At 45.0% G+C, this 25,709-nt stretch overlaps 1 protein-coding gene across 6 annotated transcripts in view; it reads right to left on the bottom strand.

Annotated features, from left to right (window-relative positions):
- Positions 1 to 3,843: 3,843 nt before the first annotated feature.
- Slc41a2 (solute carrier family 41 member 2) overlaps positions 3,844 to 25,709 on the bottom strand; it is a 106,283-nt gene continuing 84,417 nt past the window's right edge. For all 6 annotated transcript variants that reach the window (XM_021640930.2, XM_021640932.2, XM_021640934.2 and 3 more), the window contains exon 11: positions 3,844 to 6,980. In XM_021640930.2, the coding sequence (XP_021496605.1) occupies positions 6,795 to 6,980 (186 nt within the window). In that variant the 3' untranslated portion in view covers positions 3,844 to 6,794. The remainder of the gene's footprint in view (positions 6,981 to 25,709) is intronic.

The raw sequence follows: 25,709 nt of genomic DNA, 5'->3' as shown, positions 1-25,709 counted from the left end.
AGCAGCAATGCCATTTTGGGGGCTTGGGGAGGGCCCGCTTTAAATAAACTGCTGTAGAAAATATAAATATGGCTAATAATGCTTACTATTAAAAGCCTAAAATTACTACGTCAGTTATTATTAACCCACTACCATATCAATAAAAGACTCAGACACCTGCTGTGTTTAAATAAGCCTGGGGCTGGATAGATATTACTCCCTGATCCCTGAGGTAACTGTTACCTCTCAGCCCCACAGTCTATGCCATTTGCTGCAAGCATTCCTATGTGGGATACTTCCACCCAGTATCTCCATAAATACTGTACATGCTTTTCATCTGGGCCACGCCCTTCATGCCAGGCCTTCTTCCGGCCCACATGACTCAGCTTCCTCCTCCTATACCTGTCCCATTCTTTCCCTAGATCCTTCTGTCCTCTAAGCCCTTGAACCTCAGCTCTGCCTCTCATTTCTATCCTGCCCAGGCTTCAGCATTTTTTTTTGTAATTAACCAATCAAATTAGGTAGAGCAAGGTTTATATAACAAAGTCAGGTGTGTGTGAGACTGTGCTCCTCTGGGCAGCGACCCCATCTTGGAGGCCAGTAATTAGCATTAGACTATTTAGCACCAGCCCAACCCCTGACAATAAACCTAAGGAGAGGCACTCCTGCATTGGAGTATTGTCCAAGTAGCACAAGTGAGGATTCAGCGCCCCGAGCGCGTACTTTGTGTTTTCCTCCTTGCCAAGTGCGCCATGTCTGCCTAACTTCCTATTTCCACTGAGAGAAAGCCCCATCACTGTTGCTCCGTTCACTGCCACAGCGCTTCAGAACCTGCTTGGTTAAAAACCAAATAGATTTTTTGTTTTTGTCTTGCATTTCCTTAAGACTGTTCATTCAAAAGTGCTTCTGTCCCGCACCCTTCGCCCCCATCAGTACTGGCTTCCAGTACTGAGTAGTCAGTGTACAGTCATGTACAGAGTATGTACCCAAGAATGTACTCATTGGTGTCTCTGGGGTCATGGTGACTTACACTTAACCTTTGGCTTGTTAGAGCATGCGTGTAGAACAGTGGTTCTCAACTTGTGGGTCACAAACACTTTGGGGTTTGGCTAAGACTGTCAGAAAACAGATATTTACATTGTTTTATAAGCTGTAAAAGGGAGCAGTCCCAGGCTGGGTGTCCTCCCCAGAGGGTATGCCTGGCCCCACTGGCAGGAGCTCTCTGAGGCAGGGGCATGGTGAGCATACTGTTAAAGGGCCAAGCTATGCTGTTTCTAGCTGCTCCTCGGTCCTAGGTGGAGACTGGAGTAGCCACAAATGTATTCTAATAAAACTTAATTGAGACAGGCAGGCAACAAGCAGAGTGCCGTCACAGGGCAGAGGCAGATGCTTTATTATTACCTGTTCAGAGGTAATGGGGAAACTGGACAATCAAATGGCAAGTGCATTTGTGGTTTTGTTTAAATGACCTCTGTAGGCGGCCTACCGTCCAGTTCTACTACCATCGATCTGTCCACCGCCCTACAGCCTTGCCGGAGCACATTTTATTCAGCTTTGAGTTTTTGCCAATATGATAGGTAATGCACAGTATCTAAGGATCACTCTACTTCATGTTTTATTTTTGAGTCCTTTTTAAATTAATTTGTTTATTCATTTTACATCTCGGTCGTAGGCCCTTCCTCTCCTCCCATTCCCACCCTTTGTCCTGAATCCTAGGGGAGCCTCCAGCCCCACTTACACACCCCAGCTCATCTGGCAGGGCAGAAGGCCTGCAGAGAAAAGAGAAACTGGGTGGGGGCATCTCTGTTTCCAGCTGCAGACCTAAGTCAGAACAGGCCTCTGGGAAGGTATGAGGAGGACTCTAGCTAGTAGCCATGGAGACTGAAGAGGACACCCCCGAACTAGACAAGACTCCTAGTGTGCCGAGGAGAACCCCAGCCCACCCACAAAAACCCACAAAAACCTTGATCCGAAACTTACCCTGCCTACAAGGCCTGCAGGGTCAAAGACAGAAGAGTTAGCTCAGAGATTGAGGAAAGGGCCAACCAATGCCAGGCCCACCTAAGACCCACCATGGAAGAAAACCAACCCTATCACTGCTATGCTCCCAAACAGGAGCCTTTCAGAGCTGTCCTCTGAGAGGCTCCACCCAGCAAAGGTTCGGAAAAAGATAGAGTTGAACATTGGTGAAGCATAGGGAGCCTAGTGGAAAAGAGGAGCAAAGAATAAAGGGACCTAAAGGTGACAGGAGCTCCACAAGAAGACCAACAGAGGCAAGGAACCAGGGCCCAACAGGGCCCATGAGCTCCACAAGACCACCAACAATGGAGCCCCACAAGACCACCAACAGAGGCAAGGAACCAGGGCCCAGTAGGGCCCATGAGCTCCACAAGACCACCAACAATGGAGCCCCACAAGACCACCAACAGAGGCAAGGAACCAGGGCCCAGCAAGGCCTGTGCAATCTAAAGTACCAACCAGGGGCCAGGCATGGACGGGATCTAGGGTCTTTACATATATGCAGCCAATGGGCAGCTCAGGCTTCCTGTGGCCACGAACAAGGAGTGGGTGAGATCGCAGACACAGACTATGTTGCCTGCTTTCTGATCTCTGCTTTCTGAACTCCCTAATGGGACTGTCCCATCAGGCCACAGGAAAAGGTGGAGAACTCAGTCCTCGTGTTCTGTTCTTGAGTCAGGGTTTCGTGTCTCCAAGGCTGAGGAATGAGCTGCAATCCTGATCCTCCTGCTCCACCTCCCAAGTGCTGAGATCAGACCACCAGTTCCCCAGCCCTCGCCTTGTTCTGCTTTTACAGACTGGGCACCTACATTTGCTTGTCTCCGAGACACTCCCCCCGCCCCGCCCCGCCCCAGGGGCTGCTCTACTCCCGATCACTGTTTTCTTCCTGACTTACACAGCTCTTCACAGTTGAGGGAAGGCAGTCTTTAACATGTACTCTGCAGCTGTTGGCTACAGCGGGCTGCTGGGACAGTGAGGTCTGGTGGGTGATGTTCAAACACCTGTGATGCCAAGCTGTCAGTCATTTAAGAGATGGCACCATCCACAGGCATTGGGAAGTATAGATGGGGAACTCAATGGAGAGGCTGGGATGACAAGGTGAGTTAGGAATTAGCATAGATGATGTAACGATGATGTGGGAGGGCTAGGGGAACAAAGCAGACTCTAAGGAGACACAGGTCAGCATCCCAACACTGAGACACTGAGAAGAACCAGGGAAACAGGAAGAGGAGATTCTGGCAGTGTAGGGAACACAGCATGGGCAGATCTCAGAAGCAGAGTTAGAAGAATGACAAGTTTTAAGAATGACAAACGTTCTTCCATGTAATTAGGGAATGCTTAATTCCCCACTTTGTTTTCTGTTTCTTGCTAGATTTGGCACAATACAGACTGCTGGTGACCTGGAAGAGTGCACTTTCATTGAACTGGCGGGGGCAGGTGGCTGTCCCAAGGGCAAGTGATAACACCAAGTGCACTCAGCTGCCTGCCACCAAAGGTCACCTGATGTGAGACAGGGCAGGATGTGCACGTCTTCCACTGGTCATATTCCATGGCTCAGGTCAGGGCCAGGCAGAGAGAGGAGGGAGGGGAGAGAGGAAAGAGATGGGAAGGGAGGGAGTGGGAGTGGATGATGATGATGGAGGGAAGGCAGCAGCACTCCACAGGCGGAGCAGCATGCAGCAGGGGCTGGCGGTGTGGCTGGTACCAGAGCCCAGCTGCTGTGTCTCATAAACCTGGGGGGGTGGGGGAGGGAGAGGCCACCTGTACCTTGCTGTGAGCTTTTCAGACACGTTCTATGTTCCATCGCTGACAGTAATTGGAAAAGAAACCACAAGGACGCGAGAATATGCTTCTCAGGCTTTATTTTGACTTGGGTTCACAACAATCCCAAGGTGCCCACACCCACTACTGGTGGGTAAACTACACCTTAGACATAGGAAGGGCAGGTCCACCCGCCACTAAGAGACCTTTAAAAGACTCATTTGGCCACATCATGGAGCGTCTCTGCAGTGTGAGGTTTTCTGATTTCTCCACAAGATACACTACCACATGTTTCTCTTTCATTGGCTTCTAAGAAACTTTGGAAATTTCAAAAAAAGTGGATGGTCAAGAATAAAAAAATATGATTTGTTTAGCTGTGTGTATAATGGACTTGGGAAATTAGTGGAAAAAGAGTTTTGGAAAGCAGGGCTGTGTGTGGTATAAAAATACTGTTTGTTTACCTAAGACTGATAATAAATGTTATGGGTGAATAAAACTTACGCACTTACACGGACACTTTCAGAGATCTGTAATTGTTTTTAACAAAACGTATATCCCTTTACAATGCACTTAGTCCACACCCACTTCTGCCCATCACATGCATCTTAGGCATTTTGTTCTGGCAAAGGTTGAGCCTCGGCCGCCCACCTGACACAGCAGATCTAGGAAGAGGGTTGGCTTTTAGAGGCATTAAGAAATGAGGTGTTGTTCTTTAGTCTAAAAGTCTTTGTCATAGAATGGAAAATATTTTATAAGGTAAATATTCACTATTTCATTCACAGTCTCTCTAACCTTAGGGTCAAATAGTTCAGAGCTGCTCCACAGCAGGGGGAGGCTTCCCTGCTGACAATCTAAGCAACCAGGGCCACTTGACTGGACTTCCTCCAGCTGGCTTCCTCTCGGGTACCTACTGGGTATTCTCTGCACACTTGGGGGTTGGACACAGATGAGCATAACCAGGGATACTGGTCTAGAAGTCTGGCTACTTTGTAGTTGTGCAATCTTAAAAATGTCACTCCTCTGCATTCCATGGCCCCTGCTATAAAACACAGACAGGAGACTCTCCGTCCAACTCAAAAAGATAGTGCTGTCAACACCATTTATGTGCTCCAGAAAAAGTAACAGCAGCCTAACACTGCTGGCCAGCGCTAACACTCAGGCTTCCTCTGTGTGTGTGTGTGTGTGTGTGTGTGTGTGTATGTGTGTGTATTGTGTGTATGTATGTGTCTATATGTATGTGTGTATATGTGTGTATATGTATATATATGTGTATGTGTGTGTGTGTGTGTGTGTGTGTGTGTGTTAGAGAAAATGAACCACAGTTGGCTGAGGCACGCAGATTTCAAGTTTAAGCCTAGCCTGGGACTAGCAAGACTCTGTCTCAAAAGAAAGAACGTGCAGCCCAAATGCAGAGCCCACGTTCACAAATGCCTTATAATAAAATGAAAGGTATTATTCATCAATTATTTAAAAAATAAAATAATCTTTGCACCTAAGTATTCATCAACTTAAACTTTATGCTTATTTTGTCAGAATGTCTACTCTGTGACACTGTAACTCTCCAAAGGAGAGATCTCATAATTAGTTCAGTTCTATGCCTTAAAAGTTTGATTATAAGGCAGTAGAACTGAATGAAGTTTTAAAATAAGCAAAAATATATAACTGTAAACCACAGCCTCCACAAAGACTTAAGAATACTTCCTCAATATATTTACAAACCACCTGCTAGTTACACAATAACACAAATGCACCATGACAATCAACGCCATGTGCATTTTATCTCTCAGCAGTTTAAGTTATTAAATACTTAATCATCTTGAAAGCTTGCACAGCTTTTTTTTTTAAAGTGGTAAGTGATCTAAAAGTGCTTACTACCGAGTAGCCATGTGTTAGGTGCTTACGATATGGCTGAAGTTTCAGGAAAATATGAGAAATGCAGCCACATATGGGAGATGGTCCCTGTAGATGAAGCCATGACCAACAGCTGACGTAAGCCACCAGCTCCTCTGGAGGAGCGCGGACAGGCGGCGAGCCTTAGCGGACAATGGCCACCTGTTCTTCCCAGATCTTAGGTCTGCATTATGTTAAATGGTACTTAGTATTGAAAAAGAAACCACTTTGTCCGTCTCTCTGTGTCTGTCTCTCTCTCTGGTCTCTGTCCCATTTCTCTCTCTTCTCACACACGCACGCACGCACTCCGGTACGCACGCACGCACTCCGGTACGCACGCAGGCCCTCGTACCATCTTGTGCCACAAATGCAGCTCAACTGATCTGCTTTGATGACTGTTTTCTAAATCGGATTAGCAGTTTTCAACACAGGATTGGGCAAAATGGCTCAGTGCTTTCAGAATCAAGAGGAGGAAACCGAAGCACGAGGACTGCAAGCGGAGGGCCTGCCAGGACAACATGGCAAGTCCCATCTCAGAAAAAGGACAAGAAAATCTACTTAAGGGGTATCTGTTGCGAACTTCAGAGCTGAAACGAAATGAACACTGGCACAGCGCAGGTTTAGACACGGGCAAAAGAAAGTCAGTGAGGAGTAATCGGTGGCCTCCTTGCCATGGAGGAGGGCCCAGTTCACGCTCCGGGAGCTCAGCTGGCAGCGCTCCCAGCACAGCACTCACAGCCCTCTCTGCAGCATGACACAGCCGTGAGACAAAGAAGGCGAAAGCTTCCTTGCCTCTAACCTTGCATTATAACTTAATAATAAAGTCTATTTCTACTAGGTCTGTGGTTTCAAAATTATTCATTGTAAACATCCTATATTCTTTCCTAATTAACTTTAAAGTGTGAGCTTTATTTCTGTGTCTATGTCTGTGTCAAATTATTTATTCTACAAAAAGCAGCACAAATACCGTTCATTGTGTTTTCAGCACAAATTCCTTAAACAGTACATTAAGGCCTTTTATGGAGTCAGGGTGAACCGCAGACTGCCCGGCATAAGTCACGTGACAGATGCAGAGCTTTGGCAGGGGCAGCAGAGGCGGCCTGTGTTCTTCTTCTGGGTGACCCCGAAACAGCTTGTAGGATCCATTAGTCTCCAACGTCTCCATCTCGGTCTCCAATAAGCCAGAGAAAATGGAAACTTAAGGCCAGCAGAGCGGTCCCGAGCAGATCGCCCAGCGCTGTCAGGTAGGGGATGGAGAAGCTGTCCGGGTCCTTTCCTTTCCTCCAGAAGCGATGGACCATCCAGTCAGCGATCCACAGCAGGGTGAACACCTGCAAGAGAGCACCAGAGATGATGCCGGCTGCCTGCATCTCCCTGCCCTCGACACGGCCGCGAGCCTAAACTGCTTGCTGCTGGAAGGAACAGCACGAGTCAAGAACCGCGCTTGCCAAGAGACAGCTAAATAATGAGAACACGCTCTTTAGGACAAAATGGACTCCTGGGGTGCTTAAAGCGCCCCGCTTTTCACATGCACCACCTCATCTTCATCTAGCTGCTGGTGAAGTCATCTGGCTCAGACACCTTTACCAGGAAGGAGGGTGGCTTGTCCAAATCAAAGATAAGCTCCATAGGGCGAATGTCCGAGGCCCGTGGACTCTGTCAGAGCGTCACACCCTGAGCCCTGCTGTCCTGTGTGAAGCTCACGCTTCCTCACTGCTCCTCTGGCAAAGGCTGCCTTGCAGTCACATGAAACAAGTTCAGACTATCTGGTGGATAGGAAGCAGACAGTATTAGGATCTTGAACTTCTGTTGTAAGATTAGGAAATCGGCTTGTGACCCCAGCACTTGGGAGACTGACATGGACTGCTATGGGTTCAAAACCAGTCTGGGCCATGGAGTGAGTTCAAGGTCTGCTCTATGGTACACAATGAAGATCTGTCTCAAAACCAAAAGACTTTTATTTGATTCTCAAATTGTTCTTTGGGTAGTTTTTTATGACTCTGAATGTCTATCTTCTTATTTGAAGGCGAAACTCTCTCTCCTTCTCTCTTTCTCTCAACAGGGCCTTAAAAATTCAAAGTAGCAAGGTTCCAGGAACCTGGCCCAGCAGCCCAGCGGTCCTGACTCAGGGCTCCACAAGCTTTAGACCCCGTCCCTGCAGCGGTCGGCCTAACAGGGAAACCTCTGCTTCACAGAGGGCACTCATCTCCCCCAAACCCAAAAAATCTACCCTACGTGCCATTGCTAGTTGCAGCCCTAGGTAGCAGCCAAATGCCTGGCCCAGCAGAAGCCCTGGGTCAGTGTGTGCCCTGCTTGGTGGGAGTCCCCTTGGAACCGGAGGCTACAACTCAGCCCACCTGCACCGGCCTCCTCCCCGGCTCACCAACACCAACGGCAACTGTAAGAGCCACACAGCCAGATAGTAATAATAACCTATTTCACAAAATAAGAGCTGAAAACACCCCAAATCTTCTATGGGATATATCTATAAAGGTACAAGATGTTCGAAAGTCTCTAACTAGAGAACCAAATCAGACCATTCCTAAGCACATTATAATCAAAATATCAACAGTACAATTCAAAAAGAAAATCCTAAAAGTAGAAAGTGTAAGTCATATTAAAGTCCATTAGGTTTAAAGCAGGTTCTTGCAACAGAGTCCTTAGAAGAAAGCTTATAGGCCAAAGGAGTGAGATAACACAGCCAAAATAATAAAAGAAAAAAGATACCTTGAAACCAAGAATACTGTACCCAGCACAACTATCCTTTAAAATATGAAGAAATTAAGTCAGATAAGCAGAATCTGAAGAAACTCATCCCTACTGAGTCAGCCATTCAAGAAATACTTAAGAGAATCTGTCATGAAAATGCAGGTTATAAATTTTACTAGAAGAACAGATAAACAGAAGAGAAGTTAAAGCTTAGCATGACAAAGACTTGCTAAATCATAAAGAAAAAGTCACACACAGTGAGCAGTACACAATTAGCAAAATGACAGAAAATAGTTCATGATTATTAATAGTAACCTTGAGTTTAAATGGATTAATCCAATCCAAGTAAACAGATGGGCTAAATGATTAAAAGAGAAAGGAAGAGCCCACTATGTGCTGCCTATGAGGACACTCACTTCAGTGAAGAGGCTCACTATCTAGGGGAGGTTAGAAGGCATGACGTGAGATATCCCCACCAGACACAGCAGACCTTAAATCACATAAAGCAGTGAGACAAAGAACGTTGTTGTAAAAGAAAAAAAGGCTGGATTTGGCCTGCAGAGATAGTTCACCAGCTAAGAATACTGACTATTTGTCCAGAAGACCCCTGTTCAAGTCCCTGTCTGTCTGTCACTCCAAGATCTGACATTTTCAGACAGACATATATGCATGCAAAATACCAATGTGCATAAAGGGGGTGTGTGATACAACAAAAAGACACAGAAACTGCAAAAATATACATACCCAACATGTGACCCCCAACATGTGCAAAACAAACATGATTGATGTAAGGGAGAGATTCTAAGCCAGTAACAACAGGCATTCAAACACCCCGCTTTCTTCAGTGGACACATCAGCCGGAAAGAAAACCCACAAAGGGACACTGGGGTTTAAGCAAAGGGCAAATGCTCTGCCACATGTAGAGACGGTGTTGCTCAACAGCAGCAGACTGCTCAGTGGCACACGTCTCCCGAGACACGCCATGCCGCAGTGCACAAGTCACGTCCCAGCCGGTTTTAAGAGTTGACACTATATTGGACATGCTCTCAGACAAGAATCTAAGTAAGCCAACAAGTGAATTCAGAGCATACAGACACAAAAAGCAAGGGACATCCTCTAGCTGACCAATGGTGACTGAAGAGACTAAAAGTGAAAAGTTTTTAAATCTAGAAAACAATGAAAAGACTTCTGTTTACTAAATGATCAATGGTGACAAAAGGGTAAACAAAGTTTTGAAGAGAACAGGACTAGCTCATTCTATGATACTACTATAATATAAGCTCTAAGTGTATGTGAAATTACGTGATACATATAGGTAATTTACTAATTCCTGGCATGCTACAATATGGATGAAATCCAGCCTCACACCGGCTTCTGCAACTGTGTCTCAACCCTACACGGGTTATATAACTAAATACGGGGCTTTCAAAAAAACCTGGCAGCAGGAAAAGGCTTCTGAATATACAATTATCAAAAATTAATTCAAATCAAATGCATAAGGACTTTGAGGTGTTTCTGTATTCCAGTATGCATCAGGAAGCTTCAATGCGACCTTGGTTCTGAACCTAAGACATTCGCACTTTGCAGGCAGTCACTTTCCACAGCGCCAGCGAACACTGCCTCAAACACTGCTCAAGTTTGACCCCACTTTAGATTTCGGTTGGAGGGGGTGTTATTTTCCTTATTTTATGTACAGTTCTCTGCTTTACTTATGAAAATAAAGACAGTCTTTTCCTGCTGTCATTCCTCAGCTTCGAAGTACCAAGTTATTTTTATTCTGTACGGTGCTAGAATGTTTGACTTTAAAAGTTTTTATTTTGAGTTGCACCCTTAAGTTTCATACACACACATACACACACTAAATTTTCGTTTGGGATTTGGGCACATTTTCCCAGTTTCTGAAATGAGCCTAAGCATACTCCCTTCCATTCTGTACTGTGTATTTAGTCAAAGTGGCATTCTTGGCATTGATGTTTACAAAACCAAACACTGATCAATTCTGGGAAATGTTAAAGACACCACACCCTGCAAAACCAAACAGTAAGGCAAGACTTCATTCCTTACACACACCAAGCAAACCCATGCCACTGGTCTGAGAACTGGCTTTTCAAAACCATTTATTATTGTATGTGGGTGTATGCCCACACATGCTATGGAGGTGGCACACGCCGCAGTGCGCGTGTGGAGGTCAGCGGGCAGCTCTGTGGACCTGGCGCTCTCCTTCCACTTTCCGTGGGTTCTGGGAATCAAACTTGGCTTGTCAGATTTCAAGACAAGCGCCTTTACCTGCTGAGCCATCTTGGTGGCCCTTTCCCCTATAATTAATGGTAAAAAATTTAAGCTTAAGCCGGGCATGGTAGTGCACACCTGCAATCCTAGTATTTGGGGAAGCACGCAGATCTCTGTGAGTTCAAGGTCAGCCTGATCTATAAAGTGAGTCTAGGATAGCCAAGGCTACACAGAGAAACCCTGACTTGGAAACAAATTAAATTTATCAAATAATTGTTTTAAAATAAAATTTTGCTATGATTTTTCTATTAATCCATAAAAGTTCTATGTGTACACTGTGTTACAGACCCATGCACCATGGTCACATAAAAATTTCTTAGGAGAAAAAGGTCACAAATGGAAAAGGTTGATGAAGCCCTCATCTGAAACAGGCATTGGCAATACCATCTTACGAGCCAAATTCAACCTATCACCTACTTCCGTAAAGAAAGTTTTATCAGAACACACTCCATTCAGTCCTTTACTTACTGCCTGTTGAGTCTACTTTTGAATCCTTGCATTTTATTGCTTGTAAGAGTCACTTGGAAAAGAGTCAGAGAGGTTCAAACAGACACACAGTTGTCACAAAGCGGCAACCCGCAGAGCTTCAGGAATTTATTTTCTGTCAATTTACAGAAAATGGTGTGGACTTATCCAGAGGAACATAGGGAAAAGAAAGAAGAAGAAAATGGCTGCTACTGGATGTAGCAGGCTGAGGCAAGAGAACCTTGAGCTCAAGGCCAGCCTGGGCTACATAGAAAGACCCTGTCTCAAACATTATCACCTCTAATAAAAGAAAGGAGGGGGGAGAGAGGAGAGAGAGAGGAAAGAGAGAGAGGGAGAGAAAGATAGAAAGAGAAAGAAAGAAAGAAAGAAAGAAAGAAAGAAAGAAAGAAAGAAAGAAAGAAAGAAAACAGAAACTGCCAGCCTCCCCCCACACCTCAACAGAAATTGTAGGTAAGATGTATATAAAGAAAAATACTTTATATGGGAATGTAAGAGAATATCTTTCTGATCTTGATTTGGGGGATGAATTTATAAATAAAACGTGTTAAATGAATAACTTTTTAAGCTACAGTGAATCCTTCTGTAGTTCAATAAATTAAAATCTTGCCCCAGGCTTGCAAAATATCTCTACCTTGCATTTCACTGACAAAGAATTAGTGTTCAGAATATTTTGAGAAACTACTGAGAATTCCTGCAGTTCACAAGAAAAATAATCTGACGAGGGAGAAAAGAAACACAAGAGCCAATAAGCAAGATGTTTGATCTCACTAATAACAAGGGACACAGATAATTTTGGTTTTCCTATGAGATGAACAGGAAATGGAATATAGTGTTTTAATCTGTGTGTTCCATTTCATGCTCATCTCATGGAAAAAAAATGGAAACTACAATAATAGCAAACATTGTCTTTTAAACGGGCTGTAATGGGACCATGTGGCATTCAAAGAGGTCCACCACACAGAAACTGATTTAATTCCCAGACCACTTCTATAATACAGTATGGGCTATTATCCTTCTTTGGCACAGGAGAAAACTAAAGCAGGCAGAGTGCAAGAAAACTGCCCAAGATTGCCAGCTCAAAGCATTGCTTCTGGGAACCCCTGGGCCACTGTTGGCCAAGTTCAAGGTTGCCCACGTTCCAGATCCCTGGAGAGGGCCTTGAGGTCTTCATTGAGTTCTGGGAGAATTGGATAATTCTCATCTGGGTTGGTCCCAGGTCTTTTTGCCTCTTGCTCATGGAGAGCGAGACTAGGAGATGCCACTTTTGGTGTGCTATTTTCAGTTTCCTAGGAATGTCTTGTTTTTGTCCATAGTTGTCCTAACTGTTGTACTTGTCTCATTGTTGTGGTTGTCAGATCAATTGTTATTCTATCACGGGTCAAACTTCACCTGCCCCCTTTAGCCATCCCTGTTCCCTCGGCCCAGCTCGGATGTGACCCGCATCCCTGGCGTGGGCCAGGGCTCACTGTGATTACGGGTGGTGGCAGTGGGGCCAGGTCCTCCGAACCCCAGGCCAGGGGCACCCCAGGCATGCCCATGGGGTGCAGAGACCTCTGGGGAACAGTGAAGGAGGGGCTGTGAGGCCGTGACACTGGTACACCGATGGCGTCCAGGCTCGGGGATGGGAGGGAGCTCGTGGCTGCAACGAGCACCAGCTGTGCACGGTGACCCGAAGCCCCACCTCCGGGAAGGGAAGCAGCAAACTTCCGCCGTGGCAGGGCCCACTTGTCTTCCAGGGTTCAATGGGCGCCCGGCGTAGGATGGAAGGGGAGAGGTGAGGGGGCACCAGGGGGTAGCGGCCCCCACAATCCCCTTTGTCCACTGCGACGGAGCAACACTGCCGGCAAGCCCCAGCTCCTGCCTGGATTCAACAGAGAACAGCTTACAGCTGGAGAAAGTAAGGACAGTTCTGTCTGTCTGTCTTAAGTGTGTCAGTTTACTATGCTCTGCATGTCCTGGCCACAGAGTAATCTGTAACAAAAAGTGAAGTAACCTGTGGAGCACACGCTCTACAGCCTGCCCTGGAGACAGCAGCCCTCCATCTTGAGACGGCCACGTGCGAGAGGGCAACAATTACAGGACCTCTTAGTTGTAATGAACTCTGTTTATTATCCTATCTCCTTTTAAGCTAAGAAAGCAACAAGTCTCGTTTTAAGTTGGTATGGGTTTTTTTTATATAAAATTCAAGGTTGTGTTCTTACAACATACTGTATAGACGATGGTACAATTTTAAGGTTATAAAGGTCGATTCGGATTGTTGCTGACTCTGGAGATGGGTGCGTGTTCCACAGTGCTATACCGTAAAAGGCAGCAGCACCAGCAGCAGCACCTAATGGCTATGTTTTTAAATTGCCCTCTACAGCCTGGAACAACATGTGGCTGGCCACCATATTGATCCAGGGATAAGGAGAGTGGTGCCATGGTTTCACACCACCTTAACTAAGGGCAGTCACATGACTGGCAGCCATCTTGGTTATGGAGGAGTTGTGGTCCAACACCATCTTTGCTGTGGGCTGCCACTGTGCCCAGTAACCTGTTTAGCACCAAGCGCGACTTCTCTCCTTTGTATTTTTGCTGTTCAGCCTTAGTAATGCAATGTGGTAGGATCAGCAAGATTTGTGGTCTCTCTATAAACTGTATCTATGACTGAAAGTCTTGCCTTGATAGCAGTTCAGAAACATATTTAGAGTTATGCTAATAACTGATGCAGTTGATTACAAGATTGAGCTTTACCTAGTTTCCTGTTCACATTTTGAAGGTTAAGCCTAGATGGGTAACTACAAAGTTAGCCTATTTAGATCTAACTGAAGTAGATATGGTCCTAAAACACTTATCTATACATTATGCCATAATTAAAAAGTATAACATTCTGTTTCATGTGGACAAGATGCAGTTTAGAGCAGATAACTGAAGACAGACAAAGATTAACTCAGGTATGCTGGCTCTAAGCATATTATGACAGACAGAGTCCCAAATCCTAGCAGTAGCTCTCCAAGGTCTCTGAGAAGATTTGGGCACAGTGACAGATAACTCTGGACCGTGGTATGCTAAGCATTGGGCAAGACTGCCCAATGCCTCACCTGCAGCTAAGGACCAGCCTGAACTGTGGACAAAACTGGACACCTGGACAATCATAGTCTCACGATGCTGAAAACAGGTGAGGTCAGTCTCTCATGTTCTTCTTTCACAGAAAGAGCCTCTTGTCTTCTGGCCATCAGAAGTTTCATGGCCATGATGCCATGAAACCACAGGAGCCAGGGCAACTGTCTAGGTGTCTGACTGACTAATCATCTCTGTCATTCTGATTAATACATAGATTTTATTTAGGTTACAATTTATCCTCAGGTCCCTGATCACATTGATGGCTAGGGTAATAGTAGCTTAACAGCCAGAGAACAGACACTTAGATCCACTGTTAGTTTATTAGTCAATTCATTAGCTCGTTAGAACTACTAGGTACTAGATTTCTTATTTAAAAAGGCAAACCTGCTCACAGGCTTCATGTTAAAAGGTAAACAGATTTCAATGTAACTTTTCCCAATCAGCCACCTGTGTCTTCAGGTGAATAACTGGATAGAAAAGGTATAAAGTTTATATAAGGTCTGGAGATATGAAAGTTTAAGTTATGAGGATCTAAAAAAAAGTCTGCGGTCTAAGAAGGTATTTTAAGGCGGGTAAATGCAAATTGTAAAGTGTTTGCGGGTCTAAGAAGGTGTTTTAAGGTATGTGAATGCAAGAAGTAATTCTAGAAGAAAGTGATTTAAGCCATATAAAAACGGAAAATGTTTCAGATTTCTCTCCCCCCTCTATGCTATACTTCTGTTTTATAAGATTTCTAAAGTTCAAAATTTTAACATTGATCAATGGAGTTCTGATAAGTTGATGGAGCACTGGCTACTGACTATTCAGTCACAAGCTCAAGATTTTAGATTCCCTTTGGCTGTCTCCTGAATATAGATTTAAAAGTGCTTCTCATCATGCTAAAAACATGTCTGTCCAATCTGTATTTCTAGCCCTCTGGACTGAGAAAATAACGTTTATGTTTTTTAACCCAAAGCTATAGCTTTTACTAGGTCTCAATGGGATAAGCCTCCCCTGCTGTCTTACAGACACCCGTTAACTGCTTTTTCTAAAATATGGATCTCAATACAATGGTAATACTAATATACTTCCTTTTGTAAACTGAAATTCATATGAGCTTCAGGAAATCAAAAAGTCGTAAGACCTGGTATACCACAGATCAAACAGATCAAGTACACTCGCCTGATCTTGAAATGGGATTTTTCCCTTGGTCTTGGGATTCCTTACTTTCCCCACAAACTAGACAAATTTTAATTTCTGTTCCTAGTCTCTATTTGTCTCAGCAGATTTTTACCTGGCTGACAGAATCCATTCAGGGATTACCTGTGGATTATGAGCTGCTGAGATCTTGACTTGCTAAAAGCTGATGTAAACCAGTCCAACAGATGTAACTGTTCCCTGTCTCTTCAACTGGATCAATAATCAGATGCTTCTAATAAGTTCCCCATTGCCAAGCCTTTGACTAGCCTTTCAGCTTTTCTGAGCCCTAACATCATCCTAATGTCAGGTGGAAAAAGTTATAGAACAGACTACGTCGCCTATTGTCCCACCTGACAGGCTGAAATGCTAAGTCAAAAGAAACTCTGGCATAATCCCTTAGTTCTGTTTCTCCTGGCCACACTTTGTGCCCCTTGCATGATAATGCCTAGCATTAGAAAAAATGTTGTTAAAGATCAGGTCTTCATGGTCTGAGTAATGATGTTAATGCCTCAGTGCCAGCCTTTGGACCCATCTCAAGGATTTGAGACGGAATCCTATTCCAGGGGAGAATGAGAGGACTTAATTCCAAGGCACCAGCCAGTCCCAAGCAGAGTCACATAGCCTCCATGGGCACCAGCCAATCCCAATTGAAGTTACGTAGCCTCCATGGGCACCAGCCAATCCCAATTGAGGTCACATGGCCACATTAGGAATTCCCCTTTATGGCTTTAAAAGGAGCCTACAGGCTCCCCTCTGGTCGCTGCCATTTTGTGAAGGTGCTGACCCTAGCATGCTGGACTTCTCTGCAAAATAAACACTCTTTGTTTTTTTATACCATATGATTCTGGGGTCCTTCTTCAGCGATTCACAGACCCCAACATTTGAATAGAAACAGTGATGGGAAACTCTGTAAAGTATATAGCCTCCAAATGTTCAAAATAGCACAGTATTTATATATTTAGAACAGACGAAGAAAGGACAGATGATATGTTATGGTGCCAATGAGCACCAGAGAGGAATGGAAAGGGTCAGGAAGTGGTTTATGGGTGACACTTACATGGGTGCTTGTATATCTCATTTTGAAATATTTGCTTCAAATAACTTGCGCCTGCTGTCATACATGCTTTCTCCTTTGTGTTTTCTCTTCTACATTCTTATTCCATTTACTCTATGCAATATGCCACAGAATTAAGTCAACTCCTTACATGAGTTCTTTTTAAAGATGTCATAATGACCTTAAACAGGTTTAAAAATTTTTAACTTTTTTCAGGTAAGCAAAATTTATTAGTGTTTTCTTGGATCTCTGAATATAAATCATAAAAATCAAGGTGAATATCAGCACCTTCTTAATAACAACATGTTTTTCCTCAAAATTAAATCATTGATTAAGGAACAAATGCTTTCACATTGGATACCAAACCAAGGGTGCACTATGTTTTAACATCACCTGCTCTTTATGAAATATGCATAACTTTTCTGGGTAAATATGCCTTCTGAAAAGGCAACTTTGTATCCCTGGTTAAATATGCAAGTCATAAATGTATGCCTAGAATTTAAATAAATACGTGAGCACAAGAGTATGTATTTGCTTTGGATGCTATTGACTTTCTAGGCTGCCTCTTCCTTTGAGCTCAGGTCAACATTCAAATGCATTAACATTCCTTTAATGCTGTGCTTGCCAACAGCAGCCTTGTGCTGTGTGAAGAAAGATGATTGCTTTTGGGGAGGAATGCTTACGGATACGACACAAATAAATCTCAGAAATAGAAATGAGGACAGTTCTTCCTAACTCTTGAGCTTCTCAAAGATTGAATCCATGCCCTATTTAAAATAAGCAAACAAACAAAACAAAACAAAACAAAACAACAACAACAACAACAAACCTTTTGGACTCCAGGCTGGAAACCACCACTGAAATCTAGTATTTAAATGATGGGAGTAATTCAGTCTACTTCTCATATTCAGAGAAAATGTCCTCCTGACCTAAACTGTTTCTGTGAGGTTTCGCAGGTGAGCAGCGATATGTGTTTGTTCCTGAGGACTGTGTGGAGCACTTGTGTGGATAAAGGTTACGCGACTTGTCTGGTAAGACAGCCATTGAGAATAAAGTCCAACCGAAGCTGCGGCACTCCAAAGCTGCTCTCCCTGTCCCACACCAGCCCTGTTGAATAGAGACCGAGGGCAGCAGGGAAAAGAAAGTTTTCTACCTGTACATTAACACACAGCATAGCCAGACCCAAGCCTTAAAAAGACATTCCTCCCAAATCAGTGAATTGATTTTTTTTAGTAGTATTGCAAACAACTCATTCATTGAGAACAACTTCAAATGCTCAGCAAATTTTGGAAAACAATATTTTTGCTTGGTTGGTTGGTTGGTTAGGTTTTCTTGTTTTTCCAGACAGGGTCTCTGTGTAGCCTTGGCTATCCTAGAACTAGCTCTGTAGAGCAAGCTGCTTCAAGCTCACAGAGATCTGCCCGTCTCTGCCTCCCGAGTGCTGGGATCACAGGCGTAGCTGCTGCAGGGCTAGAGCAGCACTGTTGCTGTTTTAATGCGTCACAGGAAATCTCCGAGGGAGAGAGACACAGGCACTCGGAGGCTGCTGCCTGCTAAGGTATCTATAAGACCCAAAGGGCCTGAACAGGCCGCTTCACTGGGCACACACCACACCCAGCCATCTACAGACTCCGCCTCTCCAACAGTTCAAGAAGTCTAGTTTTGACAGTAGCATAGGGCACAGAGAGCAGACGGTAAAAAGAAAGCTGTCCCCACGTGGGACATGTTTCAGAAGATGCAAAGGCTGAAAGAAACTACCCCGTATAAGACATAAAACTGTCCTCAAGAACAGGTGGGAAAATGTCTGACTACATGGACAGAGAGAAACAAGAATCATCCCTAAGAAAAATCCCTAACTGCAAGTGCTCTTTCAAGGACCTGAATCCAGCATCAAATGACTCGTGTGGCCTTGAAAATCCTCAAGATGAATATCAGATTGGTGGTACCCCAAGGCTACTGGAAAAGCAAAACAAAACAAAACAACAACAAAAAACTTTTCTGAAGAGCTAGAGAGAGAGGAGTCAGTGGTTAAGGCACTTGCCACTCGGGGGTGAGGACCCGAGTTCAAATCCCCCAAACCATATAAAGCCAATTTACAATTCCATTGCTCTACAGTGGAATAGGACACAGAGACAGGACAGTACCGGGAGCAATAGTTTGGCATATGCAGTGGCAAATAAGACACATGTGCGTCTGCATGCTCTCTCTCTCTCTCTCTCTCTCTCTCACGCACAGCTGGGATAGACTGTGTCTTCTGGTACTCTGCAGCCATTCTTGATCCTTCTCTTCTAAGGAGAGAAAGGCCTGTGACTGATGCTTCTTGGCCTCCCTGAGCAGCTACAGAGAGTTTGGACTGTGCCGTGCTGCGCTCAGGCAAGCCTTGGGAGGTGTATGGGAGGAAGTTCAGTGCTGAGGAGCCTGAGGCAGAGTCCTGAAGCGCTGACCAGCCTCCACATTCCTCCTCCAGTCACCAAGGGCAAGACCTGGTAACAGCTGAGACGGCATGGCCTTTGGGCCACAACCTGAGAGCCAGGCAGCTCCCTTCCCTCCACGCTGACCCTGCCTCCTGCCATCTGCTAAGACGCGATAACGCGTTCCAACATGCCCTCCATTCCCACCAACCCTCTCAGACACTGCTGTGAGAGTCAGACAGAAGCTGGTTAACAGGCACACACGCACCATCCCTGTGAAGAGTGTGAGATCAAAGGGCGGAAGCCAGCTGCTCACCAGGTAGCATTTTAAACACTTGTGGCCTTTGTTTAAAGAGCACACAGACACTCCCTAAGTTAGGAAACCTAGGAAAACACTATTTCACTCTTAACTGTTTGTTTAGTCCTGAGTGTAATAACAGTCTTCAAGCCGGGCATGGAGGTACATGCCTATAATCTCCCCAACTCCCACACTTCTGAAGTGGGAGCAGGAGGATCAGGAGCTCAGAGCCATAATCAACCACACAGGCCAACCTTGGCTACCTGAAACCGTATCTCAAAACAACAACAAAATCTTTAACATTAATTTCCTGTACAAGAACTTTCAATGATCAAAATATATAGTTCCTACTATTTTTTTCTTTTTTATGTTTATAATCTGAAAAAATCATGACTGTTAGACAATACAAAATGCTTCTAAAATTTGTATGCATTTTGGAAAGAGGAAAAAAAAATGTCATTTTCTTACATATGCTTACAATTCACCATGTGTATTTAAAACTTGATTCGGGAGGCTGAGGGCATAGTTCAATGGGACAGCATGGCTTCCTACACTTAGGGCCTAGACTTCAAATGCCCTGCACCAAGAGAAAAACAATTAAAACCTCATTTTGCAAAGTAACCCTTAATATTAAAAATTCCCAGAGAGACCATGACACAAAAGTACATAAAGCTCCAGAAGACCCGCAATAACATACTTCAGATTCAATGAACCCAGGTTCGAGTCCCAGCACCCATGTGGTGGCTCACAGCTGGCTGTGACTCCAGTCCAAAGGTGACCTCTTCTGGCCTCTGAGAGCATTGCATGCAGGTGGTGTACATACATGCAGGCAAAGTAAATACTCATACACATGAAATCAAACATTAAAATTAAAAAAATGAATAAATTGTGTCATGTTCACACAAGGACATCATCTAACATTGAAATAGACGAGTAATGGCCACACATACCTCCCAGAAACAATGAGAAAAGCCACAAGAACATACTCAGCGAGTCTGGAACACACCAAGGTGAGAGATCCAAATACACACAGCCACACAGCGCAGCATGAGGAGACGCAAAACAGCATCAAAAGAACAACAGGGGATCGAGGCTAATAGAGAAAAATACATGCGTAATCATACATGGTGGCTCATTCTTGTAATCCCTGCGCCCTGGGAGCTGAGGAAGAAGGACCGAAAACTTAAGCCCAGCTGGCGCATGCGTGGGCAGTATATCCAAAACAATACAAGGACCATAACAGAATCAGGGACTTCCTGGACAGACGGGGGATTTTCTCGGCAGCATGGGAAGGGTATAAAAGGAAGGAATGGAAAATAAGCGAGGAATCTGATAAAACAGCTCTTGTGTTTGTTGGGAGGGCCTCAAGAACTGGAGAAAAGCAGAGGCTGGTTTACTGGACAACAGGAAGACACTAAGCTAGTCAACGTTCTGGAAATGCTGACAGGCACTGGGGACGCTCTGAGGAGTGGCGGGTGTGCAGGGCTCTGCAGGTCTGCAGGCTGCTGGTGCTGACCGCCAGTGCGCAAAGGACTCGGAGGATGTGGCTTTGGCAGAAGTTGTGGGGGCAGATGCATCTACATTTGACTTAGCTATGGTATATTTAAAACTCAGCATACAACATGCATCCATACTAGTGAACTGTGACCTACCTACCTGAAGAAAAACAACAATGAGTCCCTTTTGAAACTAAAATTGAGATGAACATCCAAAGGCTCAGAAGAGTAGATGCATAGATGAGCTGAGCAAAAGAGCAGTGAGGGACACACCTCTTCACAAGGCTAAGACATTAAAATATCTACAGGGCTGGAATGCCCCAGGCACCGGCGGGAGGTTTTCTGTGTCCTTGTAGAGCATGTAATTCTCACTTCAGGAGAGTCTCGCTCAGTTTGATGCTTCATGCCAACGGCTCCATTGCTGCCCTGCACAAGGAGCCTTGCCAATGTTCTAGCCCTACCAATATTAGATACCCACAAGGGAACAAATGTGATTATTATGACTGACACGGAAGACACATTTGTTCTGAGATAAGACAAAACTTCCAGTAAAGTGAAAATCTCCACGACTACATATTCACTTTACAGATGCGTGCTGGCTGAGGGGGAACTGAGGAACAAAACACAATCCCTGGAGGACATGAGCTAGCTACACCCACTCAATCCACTGTCTACACCCACTCAATCCACTGTCTACACCCACTCAATCCACTGTCTACACCACTCAATCCACTGTCTACGCCCACTCAATCCACTGTCTACACCCACTCAATCCACTGTCTACACCTCTCCATCCACTGTCTACACCCTCACTCAATCCACTGTCTACACCTCTCCATCCACTGTCTACACCTACTCTATCCACCGTCTACACCCACTCCATCCACTGTCTCCACCCAGTCTATCCACTGTCTACACCCAACCCTTTATCTGCTAGCTACATCTCTAACTGCTGTACAAGTATAAGGACCTCAGCAGCTCTGGGAAGACTTAACATACATACTACATACAGTCACAAAAGGGCTGGCCTATTAACTGAAGATTTCGTGTGACTGCACAAAGTATATTGTCTGCTGGTATAATGTTCTTTACCCTTGTTCATTCAAATGCTGCTTTCTCTCCCCCACTCTCTGGTTTCAATCCAGACATTGCATTGTGATACTTATTCTAAGCATCACCTGTCTCAACTTTGTGTAAACATGCCAAAATAAAGCAAGCAGCCACAATGTTGAGCAATGGAAAGGAAGCAGAAAGAGAGGGAGGAGCCAGAGGACAGGAAGGTGTGGGAAGCAGAGGAGGAGAGAAGAGCAGGAGATAGCTGGGAGAGCAAGGCTGGAGGAGAGGTCTTGGAACAACGTGGAGAATGAACGGGACCTAAGATTTCACAAAAAGCAAGTATAATGTGGGAAATCTAAATGTTAGGAAACTATGAGGGCTTGGAGGTTTAGGATGGAGTAACTATTGCCCAGCATTGTGTTCTAGGTTAATTAAATAAATCATAGTCTCTATGTGGTGATTTGGGTATACAGCTATTGAGGATTAACAGCAGCGTTAATAAAACGTAAACCAATAGTAAATATTAATAGTCGCCTACAACAACCGTCCCAGCCTAGACCACTGGAAAGAATTTCTATGTAACCTTCCTTTTCCCTCCCATCTTTATAAATCCCATGTCCTGAATAATTCGTGGCTCTGGCCTCTGCCTCAGAATCAAGTTCTTCAATGGCACACAGGAACGAGAGTAACGTTTCTGTGGTGTTACCGTGCCAACTGAGGCTTTGCTCCCCTAGGACCCTTACAGACAGTACCACATGGCAGTTCACAACTGTCTATAACTCTAGTTTCAGCAGATCTAACACCCTCCTGTGGACATACATGCAGGCAAAATATCAAAGCACATAAAATAAAAATAATTAAAGATAGTAAAGTTTGGACTATCTTTTGGCCAGCCAAAAGCATTGCTAACACTTCAGCTGAATGGAAATTAATGTTACAGGGGAAATACCTAACTACAGGGAGGCAGTCTGAACCACAGAGACCAACAGTGGAGCACCTTCTCATCCTTTTATAAAATATATCTGATTTTTTTTGTCTCATAGTCATTTCATGTTTATTGTCAGAGTCTCAAATGCTTTTGTCTGGATACCACCCCAGCAGATGTTTCTACAAATGATCCAGCAACAAGAAGGAAAGGAAACATAAGAGGAAGGTTATGTTAGCTCTCCACAAACTGAGGACGCAAGGAGGGTGGAATGGGAAGGTCTGTGGAATTCTTAAAGGTGAGCGCCAGTGGCAGGAAGTGAGACTAAACTGATGCCACACTCCCAGGAGAGGAGAGGCCTGCTTCTGGCCACAGTAATGAACAGCTACTAAACTGCTTTCAGTTCCTCTCAGCAACAAACCACTGGCCCCACCGAGCATGTTCTGGAAACTACCAACCAATGGCAGTCCTAGTTTCTAAAGTAGCAACTAGGAACTAATTCTTCCCAGGAATCCACAGTGCGATGCAGCCAGACGACACCGCCATCATCAAACTTTCATGACTGACATTCAGCCACTCGGGCTCAGGAATGCCCACTGGTCCCTGAAGCCATGACTCTCTAGCACTCTACATAAGCTAGACAGACCACTCCAAGGCCTGCTGACTATGTGGTGAAAGCTGACTTTTTAGCTCTGATACAGACTGACTGGCTCATCGTCCTTGACCGCTGTTTGCTTTATGAGACAAGGCCTCTCTATGTAGCCCAGGTGGCCCACAACTCTTGGAACTCCCCCTGCCTCAGTTTCCCAAGTGCAGGGATGACAGGAAGTACCACTGTGCCTTGTTACAATGTGCGTAGCACAGCTGACAGTTTTGTGTGGGTACGTGACTTTCCTCTAAGTTAAAGGTGAAGTTCCAGCCATGGTCAGAGTACAGTAGGACCCATGCTGAACGTCTGGGAAGAGCTGCTTCAACTTTTCTGGCTCTGCTTCATTTTTATGGGGTCTGACAAGACTGAAAGGGAGCCCTTCCCCCAGGCCTCCCTATCCTGGGTCCTGAGTGCTGCTCCTCTATGAGATGTACAGTCACATGACTTTCTGTGGGAAGCCAGACACACCCACCTAAAGCACTATTGAGAAGCACACAGTGAGGAAAGCACCTGGAAAGCAAGCTGCTTCACCTTAGCTACCCAAACAGCAGCATAATACCACAGTATTTCAGAAAGGCATCTGGAAAACTCCTGCAAAGAAATCCCAACAGTTCACCTGCTTCCTACCAATCGGATCTCAAGGAAGATATTATTACAACTAGTAGAAAAGTGAGGAAATTATAGTTCCTCCTGTCACAACATTTCCTTTTCTTCACAGGACCCTGTCAACCCAAGCAAACAGCCAAAAACCAACCAAGAGACAAAGGAAGAATAGCTACATGGAAAGAATAAAGCAACAAGGTGTGGGGCACATATCAGCAACCAGAAGGTGGTGGCAAGAGGATCAAGAGTTCAAGGTCAGCCTCAGCTACAGAGCAAGTTCAAGGACAGCCTGGTCTACATAAGACTCTATCTCTAAAAAACAACTAAGAAAATCTTTCCAATTGAAATCTTATAGATTTAAATCCCAAAGAACAAGGAGCTATGAAGACTGCGGGTGAGAATATGAGCAAGCAGGCTGTTATAAACTATGGTGGTCTGAGTAGGAATGGCCCCCAGTGACTCATGTGTGTGAATACACGGCCCATAGGAAGTGACACACTTAGGAGGCATGGCCTCGCTGGAGTAGGTGTGATCTTGTTGAAGGAAGTGTGGGCTTTGAGGTCTTGTAAGCTCAAGTCTGGTTGGTGTGCCAGTGTCCTTGCTGCCTGCAGATCAAGATGTAGAACTCTCAGCTCCATCTCCTGCACCACATCTGCCTGCATGCTGCCATGCTTTCCATCATGGTGCCAATGCACTAAACCTCTGAAACCTTGAGCCAGGCCCAGTTAAATGTTCTCCTTTATATGAGTTGCTGTGGTCATGGGTCTCTTCGTGGCAATAAAATCCAAATGAAGACACAACCCCCTGACTGCTTGGCTCTTTCCCTTGAAGTATAAGCTATGGGTCCATCATTTAATAAGAGACTATGTATCAGCTACTCAACTACTCAGCTACCATGCAAGGAAGATGAAGTGTGCTCATTCTGCACTCAGAGACAGCCTTCCCCCCATGGATTAATAACTTCCTGAAATTAAGTAAGCTAACTTACTTACTTTGTGGGTGTCTGTCCTGAGGTTCCCAGTGTGGTCATGCAGTCACTACAGCGCTTCGTGCTTCATTAGACAGAGGAGTGACTCCAAGAGGAGTTTCAGAATGGTGGCAGGGACCCAGTTCCATGGGCCCTGACCCCCACTGCCACTCAGTGACTCGCCATTCCAACACTCTGTGGCTACCGATGCAGATGTAAGTGAGCCCTGAGATCTCAGATACACCCGTGTTCCTAAGGTAAGTACGAGGAGGCCACTGTCCAGAGTACCAGCCTAAGCACATTCTACCGCACTTCTTCACATGTCCTGGAAGTCCTGTGTAGCGCCCATGATGCAGCAAGCTGCCATTTTCAAAGTGACCACTACTACACTTACTACTATGCAGAAGGGACCTTTGAGACACAATAAACGGTCAGTTCCCTTCTCCTCAAGTCCCGCTTCGCAGCCTTCACTTATAAGGATTTAGGCCAAAGACGCAAGAAGCCGTATCTGGAGGCATCCACCTTTAATTCCAGAACTCAGGAGCAGAGGCAGGTGAATCTGAGGCCATCCAGGTCTACACAGCATGATCCTGGGTAGCCTCTTAATAAAGAGACCCTGTCTCGGGGGTTGGGAGGGAAGGCACAGAAACACACTCTAAGAGTGAAATCTGAGGCTGGAGATTAAGAGACTGTCTTTCTCTTCCAGAAGGATCTGAGTTCAAACCTCCTCACCCACATCAGGCAGCTCACAACTGCCTGTAACTATAGGTCCAGGAGAGCCAATGTCTCAGCCTCTACAGACACAGACACACACACAGACACACACACACTCACAG

The sequence above is a fragment of the Meriones unguiculatus genome, chromosome 2 (genome assembly GCF_030254825.1).
Source record: "Meriones unguiculatus strain TT.TT164.6M chromosome 2, Bangor_MerUng_6.1, whole genome shotgun sequence".
Lineage (NCBI taxonomy): Eukaryota > Metazoa > Chordata > Mammalia > Rodentia > Muridae > Meriones > Meriones unguiculatus.
Note: the sequence above shows the minus strand (reverse complement) of the source record. Positions and strands in the feature narration are given on the sequence as shown.